Consider the following 7345-nt stretch of genomic DNA (forward strand, 5'->3'; position numbering starts at 1 on the left):
GGCGGACCTTCATCAAAGCCGGAACTAATCGAGCCGTTTGTGCCAGGATAGGGAGAAAGGTATTGTAATAATGTAAATTATATGATAAATAATGTGTTTTTCGAACCACCAAGCATGAGAGCATGTTCTAGTACACCCCCAAAACAAAATCAAGACTTTGTAAAAGAGCATAATAGGACCGCTTTAAGAGTTAATTCAAAAGTAATCTAAAAGTAATCAAAGAGTATTCAGAATACATTACCTAATATGTGTAATCAAACAGATTACGCTACTAATTAACTACATTTTCCGATATGTAATTTGTAATCATGGACTACAGTTTGTAAGTAATCTACCCAGCGCTGGAGATTATATAGCATAATGAGAGATTTACAAGCAATTTTTAAAATGCTGTTGTTGTTTTGTTGACCGGTAACACCAAATTAGGTAAAGCACAAGGGTAAAGAAAAACAGCATATTTGATTTGAAGACAAAATGTTAGGCCTGAAACATACTCTATGCAAATATGTGAAGTCAAATGCTACACAAACTCAAACTTTGTGTTGTTGTGTTCTGAAATTGATCAAGTGTGTTTCTGGCTTTATGCTTATGAAAGTTTGCGCTATATGAGCTCATCACTGCAGAAATTTTAACCTACATTTGCTGCCATTTTGTGCCTTTATTAAATTGACAAAAACACAAATATGATGACAGCATTACTTTCTCATGCAGTTTCAATTAGTAAGTTCCTTTCAAATACAACATTCAAGCTTAATAACTTCTAAAAGACGTTTACCAACTCATACCTTTGCTTAGGATACTTTACAGAGATAATTCTCACTTTTTTCTATAAAATGCCATGAACACAATGGAATTAAATCAGAATTTTTTTTATTTCAGCATATGATTTTGTGTGGTAATTCACCTTGTGATACTGCCCTTTTCCCATTTTTTTGTTCAAAAACCATACAATCGATTTTGAAATGAGACATCTGACCCATGTTATGGATTCAGATTCAGACAAAAAAATAGCTTGATTTTCACCATAAACAATACAAAATAGGCTAACAGTGTTTCAAAAGGCAAAGACTCCTATAAGTGCATGTTTAATTTTTTCAAGGAAAAGCATCCAAATTAACCCCGGATACCCAGAATATTATAAAATCAGATGAATTTTATATATTATAAAATTCAAAAGCCAGATTTTTTTTCCAATCTTTCCAATCTTTTCCAACTAAATTCCAAAATTGACAGATGATTTGATACTATATGATATCAACTCTTTAGCTAAATGAATATGTTGTAAAACGAATAAACCAAAATGATGCCCACCAACTTATTTACTATAAAATATGTTTTTAAAAACCCTTTGCGACCATATTTTGAGCTTATAATTACATCTTTGAGCTTATAATTAAATCACCGATCTATTAATAAAACCCATCAAATTTCCCCATATTTCAGATTAATATGTTTAAAATAATATGTATGAACACAATTTTTAAGGAATGTACACTACTGGTCAAACATTTGGAATAATTAATTGGAAAGAAGAATCTTCTGCTCACCAAAGCTACATTTATTTGAGCAAAAATACAGTAAAAATAGTAAATATTGTGAAATTTTATAACAATTTCAAATAACTGTTTCTATTTGAATATATATTAAATTGTCATTTTTTTCCTGTGATGCAAAGCTGAATTTTCAGCATCATTACTCCAGTCTTCAGTGTCACATGATCTTCAGAAATCATTCTAATATACTGATTTGCTGCTCAAGAAACATTTCTGATTATTATCAATGCTGAAAACATTTGTGCTGCTTCATATGTTTGTGTTTTGATGAAATAAGGAGCAGGAGAGACTTCTTTCAAAAACATTAAAAAATCTTAATTCTTCCAAACCTTTGACCAGTAGTGTATATACGCTAAAAATGGCAAATATAAAGAGCCAAAAAAGACCAAGCAAAATAAACAAAAAGGCAATTATATTAACAAACCATATCCATGAAAACAAACCTGAATCTGTATGGAACAGTGGCCACTGTGAGGGCTTAATGCCATAATTTGATATTTTTTATCTACATATATTTATAGACATGGGTATAATTTCAGATACACCCAACATGGTCTATATACAATAAAAACCTCCACCTGAAAACTCTTCTAACTATATAACCTAACAATGAAACTGCTTAGACAAGTCCTCATACAATCAATAAAATATATTTGATAATCTTCCCCGTGATTATAATGAGTGCAACTTTAGAAAGTAGTGGAAATGCAGTAAGGCCATCCAAAATGAACCTGCAATGTATGTATAGGCACATAGTTCTTTAATATTTGAGATATTGATGTGTGTAACCCTTAAAAAAGCTTCAATCATCATTGGTTGCTGCTTAAAATGATGGGACACTGTTCCACAGATTCTGCCATTAAGTGTGTAAACATTAAAACATGTGAACGTAGTACATAACACATGAAATCGCCTAAGGCAAATCAAACCCAGCTAACAGGGAACGTTTTGCTAATGTTCTGGCAAGGTTTTCTCAAAGTTATCAACAAACATTCAGTAACGTTAATAGAATGCTTGTTTAAAGTTATCTGGTTTTTAAGAATGTTCTCAAAACTTTTTTTTCTGAAATCTTTCAGTTGGACATTCATCTGACATTTTTTTTTTAAATGTTACTAATTGTTTCAGAACGTTCAGAGAACATTCAAAAGTAACATTTCCATAATGTTTGCAAAATGAGAAAATGGAATGTTCCCTTAACGTTCGCATAACCAGGAAAAAAAAAAAGGTTTTAACCTTCTGGTGCTTAACTTTATTGTTATAATACATATTTTCCGAAACATGTTTTACTCTAAAACTGCAATATAATTAAAACCATAATTGTAAACAAGTTGTGTTCCGAATTTGAAGTTGATATCACAAAAAAACGAGCTTTCAGTAAGATTTTCTTTGAGCGTAGTACCAAACGTTTCCACTAGATGAAATTAGTTTCCCATTCATTTCCAATGCGGACATTTTTGACTGCAAAAAGTGGGACTATTTTTTTCACAACCGTTTAATCTTTTTAAATCATGCCCATGAGTTTTTTTTTTCACATAGCAATTGCCAAATCCTTTACCAAGATTCATTCTATTCTGATTAATTAAAAAATTCTAAAAAAAACAACATATTTTGTGGGTGAAAAATTACTGAAGAGCACCAGAGGGTTAAAACATTTTGATGAAAACTGGACATTTTGATGTTCAGAGAACATTCAGGAATAACATTTTCAAAACTAGCTGGGAACGTTAGCAAAACATTCTTAGAGTGTATTTTTGTTAGCTGGGAAAACACAGATCACAAAATAAGGCCGATTGCATAGAACATGAGCTGTTTCCACATTCGCAAACTGGGTTCGGGGCTTAAAGGCCAAAGTGTTTCTGCAGTAAACTGTTGATTTCTGAAATAGTTTTTAGAAAAATAAAAAGCCACAAATATTAAGCAACTCATTCTGATGTGTTCGATCGCAGCGAGTTCAGTCCGTTTTGGTCTGATCGGCTTTCAGTCTTGTGTATCACTCACATTGCGTGAACGTTTTCCGGTTTCTTATCGAGATATGGGCTTGATTTCGGGTTTGATCAAGTGTATTGTGTTATGTATTTTAGCTGGGATCGATCTGATTCGTAGTTAGGCTGTCCCGTGACAGCTGTGGCACCGTGTGACACATCGATATTGATGTCGAAGCACAAAAACAACCCTCATTAACTCCGCCCCACTCTGACGTTAAAGCACCTACAGAATTTGGGGTTTGTGGGAGTGGGCTCTGTCCCTCAGTGTAAGGCCATTGGCCGATTGCTGGGAGGCCCGAGAGCTGATTGGAGCTCGTGGGGGGAAGAGGGCGGGGCCAGACTGGGCAGGTATCAGCTGATTGGCCCCTCCGTCTCTCCGTCCTTGTCCGACTCGTCTTGTATCTCTTCAGTGTTCCCTGAGTCACTGCTCGCGGATGAGCTGATGGAAAGAGAATTTCTGAAGGAGAAAGAGAAGATGATTAAAATCCACAAAAAACCCTCATTCTCAGGAAACGCTGCCAGTTGTGTCTACAGGACTTACTATTGATAAAATGAACATGAAAAATCTAACTAAATTAAAACATGGAAATATTTTTATTACTGGAAATAAAATAAATGTTAACTAAAATAAAATAACTTAAAAAGCTTAAACATTTCTCAACTTGATGTATTAAAATAACTAAAACTGAAATTAAAATGAATAAAAATTAAGACATTTAAAAAAATACTAAAAATGACAACAAAATTACTAAAGCTAACTAAAATGGAAATGAAAATGGAAAATAGAAAAAAACTAATTCATACTAAGAAACTATATTCCACTTGTGTGATGAATGAATATCAGCCGTGATTTATGCCATCTCTTTGATTACACTTCTAAACATCACATTTTAGCACAAAAATGGCAGATAAAAGATCAATATATATATTAAATAAAGTTGTGCAAGCTATGGCAGTGATCTGTGTTTGTGTTTTTCATTCTAAAGGCATTTATATACAAAATTAAAATAAAAAATGGCAAAATAACCACAATAATTTTCCACATGCAACATTATGAGGTCATTTAACATTTATTGTGACAAAGCTGAAAAACAAGATATAAGCTGCCATTATATTTGTTATGTAGGGGATTTTAAAAATGTGATTTCTAGACCCGAATGTAAATTAAAAAAAAGTCATGCAAATTCTTAATATATAAATAAATATATATATATATGGGTGTTAGAAATTGCTATTTGTGAGTAAATAATAAAAAACGAATGAATCAGTGTAATCACAAACGTCTGGAAAAGTCATGTAAATTGATAATAAAAAGTGTAAGCCCTGAAAAACATTGTTATTGAAAATTGTAAAGTGAAATTATCTATAATTATTTTATTTAATTATTTTAATATATTGCCACTCCTAATTGCTGTAATTAAAAAGAAATTGTCAGCCTTGTCATTACAGGAGAAGAAAACCTCAGCTTCAAATGAAAGTGATTCATCAAATGCTAGCTGATCACATCTTGCCGGGTTAGGACATATTGCTAGATTTTGTCTTTAGTACTTTTGAAAACGACAGATATTTCAGATCTTAGATCAGCACTATAAGCTGTTTTTCTTAGCAAACACCCTTTAGTGAAGCTGCATTCTCTGAATGATGAGTGAAATCACCTGCCACCCTTGATCATTCTCTTGCACGTCTCCATCTGCACGTCCAGCCCTCGTTTCATGCTGCACATCTCCATGTACTCATGCAGATGTCTGTTCATGTCACTCTTAGCCGTGGCCAACTCCATCTGTGTGCGAGAGAGATAGATCGCAGACACATTCAACTTCAGTAGGAGGACAAACACAATCACAACCAATCCCAGTTTGGCTTGGATGGAAGTACAGAAAAACAGGCACATTCTAACCTCGATTTGTCCGATTGTCTTCTGATATTCCTGCTCTCTGGTCTTGAAAACAGACTCGGTCTCATCGATGAGATTTCCCAGACTGCAATCCTGAGATATGTGACACACAATGGCTTATTTCACTCATATTTACTCTCAACCTGTACAAATATGCTGAGAACAACACTGATAAAAGAAGAAATTAATACATTTATTGAGCAAGGTGGCATTAAATTGATGAAAATTGACAGTAAAGACATTTATAATGTTACAAAAGATTTCTGTTTCAAGTAAATGCTGTTCTTTTGAACTTTCTATTCAGCAAAAATTCGTTTCCACAAAAATATGAAGCAGCACAAGTGTTTTCAACATTGATAATAATCAGAAATGTTTCTTCAGCATCAAAGCAGTATATTAGAATGATTTCTGAAGGATCATGTGACACTGAAGACTGGAGTAATGATGCTGAAAATTCAGCTTTAGATCACAGCAATAAATTACATTTTAAAATGTATTCACATAGAAAACAGTTATTTTAAATTGTTATAATATTTCACAATTTTACAGTTTTTCCTGCATTTTTAATCATAAAAATGCAGCCTTGTTGAGCAGAAGAGACTTCTTTCAAAAGCATTAAATAATCTTACCAGCCCCAGTCATTTGAACAGTAGTGTATATGGATGAGAAATGGAAACTCACAGTGTCGTGTGTGTCTCCGTTGCAGTCGAGGGCACCGGTGCTGTTGTTAAGGCTGTAGGGCATGTTGTAATTGGTGAAATCCTCCCATAGCAGCAGCGTATCATCGTTCTCTTCCCACGTCAAACTGTCACAGTCATCATCGATCTCAAACGTCTCCCGCCTAGCAACAAATGAGTTATCTGAACAATGTCTGCGTGTGAGGAAAAAGAATGGGACAGAAAGAGAGGAGAGAGAAAGAGCAGGCAGTGAAGACAGTCACAGGACGAGAGTGAAGACAAGCACAAAACAGGACGGATACATACACATACGTACGTACACCACATTAAATGAGACCCAAATCTGATTTTTCCCTCACTGTGAACAGCGAAATTTGCACTCACATTTTCAAGTGGAAATTGGGTATGCATTTGTTTTGCAATGTGACTTTTGTTTTTTATTATTATTAATTATTTGAAAGCATCATTTAACCCTGTAAAGCCAGACATATGAAATTATAGTCAGATAAATCTTTTTTTTTTTTTTTTAATCTATAAAAGGTTTGCTCATGTATTTTTGTTGAGTATCATCTACAATACATCAGGTTTTTATGGCTCATATAATATTATTTAGTAAGAATATAGAGGAAAAAACAGCTCAGTTTTATTCAAAGGCAAAAATATGCAATTTGGTGCAAATGCTGATATTTATATGGTCAAAAAGTAAGATGAAATTCTGATAACTTGCAATGTAAATCAGTGAGATCTTAATAACAGTATAACAGACTACTTACATAAAATGATATAAATATCAGTTGTCACTCTGCATCTCCCAATAATATGTCTTAGTAAAAAGATATTTAAATGCATAGTTTTATTATCAATGCTCTGTAGTTTTAAAACATATAATGCAATGCCATGTTGACTGAGAGTTGAACAAATAAATGTTGCTCAAAAGCCTGATTATCAAATCTGATACATTTTAATGACTTTACGAAAAAAAAAAAAAGATTTATATTGTATGGATAATCAAGTAAACCTAAGTTTCTTCAGTACAGTAAGTGTTCATCTTGAAATATTACTAACAATATAAAAGTTATTCTTACGTTTACTTTATAAAAATTAGTAAAGATTTCACAGCAAAAAGATACATGAACCACAACCTGAAGGTGGACGTTTTTACAATTATTTTAAAGGGGTCATATGATGCTATTTTAAAGATCATTATTTTGTGTATTTGGTGTAACAGAATATGTT

At 32.9% G+C, this 7345-nt stretch overlaps 1 protein-coding gene across 1 annotated transcript in view; it reads right to left on the bottom strand.

The window, feature by feature from the left end:
* Positions 1-3251: 3251 nt before the first annotated feature.
* LOC107657956 (intermediate filament family orphan 2-like) overlaps positions 3252-7345 on the bottom strand; it is a 36417-nt gene continuing 32323 nt past the window's right edge. The window contains exons 5-8 of the mRNA XM_016446299.1: positions 6114-6362; positions 5436-5525; positions 5194-5318; positions 3252-3995 (exon numbers count right to left, since the gene is read on the bottom strand). Of these exons, the coding sequence (XP_016301785.1) occupies positions 3890-3995; positions 5194-5318; positions 5436-5525; positions 6114-6362 (570 nt within the window). The 3' untranslated portion in view covers positions 3252-3889. The remainder of the gene's footprint in view (positions 3996-5193; positions 5319-5435; positions 5526-6113; positions 6363-7345) is intronic.

Source organism: Sinocyclocheilus anshuiensis, unplaced genomic scaffold, assembly GCF_001515605.1.
Source record: "Sinocyclocheilus anshuiensis isolate Anshui unplaced genomic scaffold, SAMN03320099.WGS_v1.1 scaffold147, whole genome shotgun sequence".
Taxonomy (NCBI): domain Eukaryota; kingdom Metazoa; phylum Chordata; class Actinopteri; order Cypriniformes; family Cyprinidae; genus Sinocyclocheilus; species Sinocyclocheilus anshuiensis.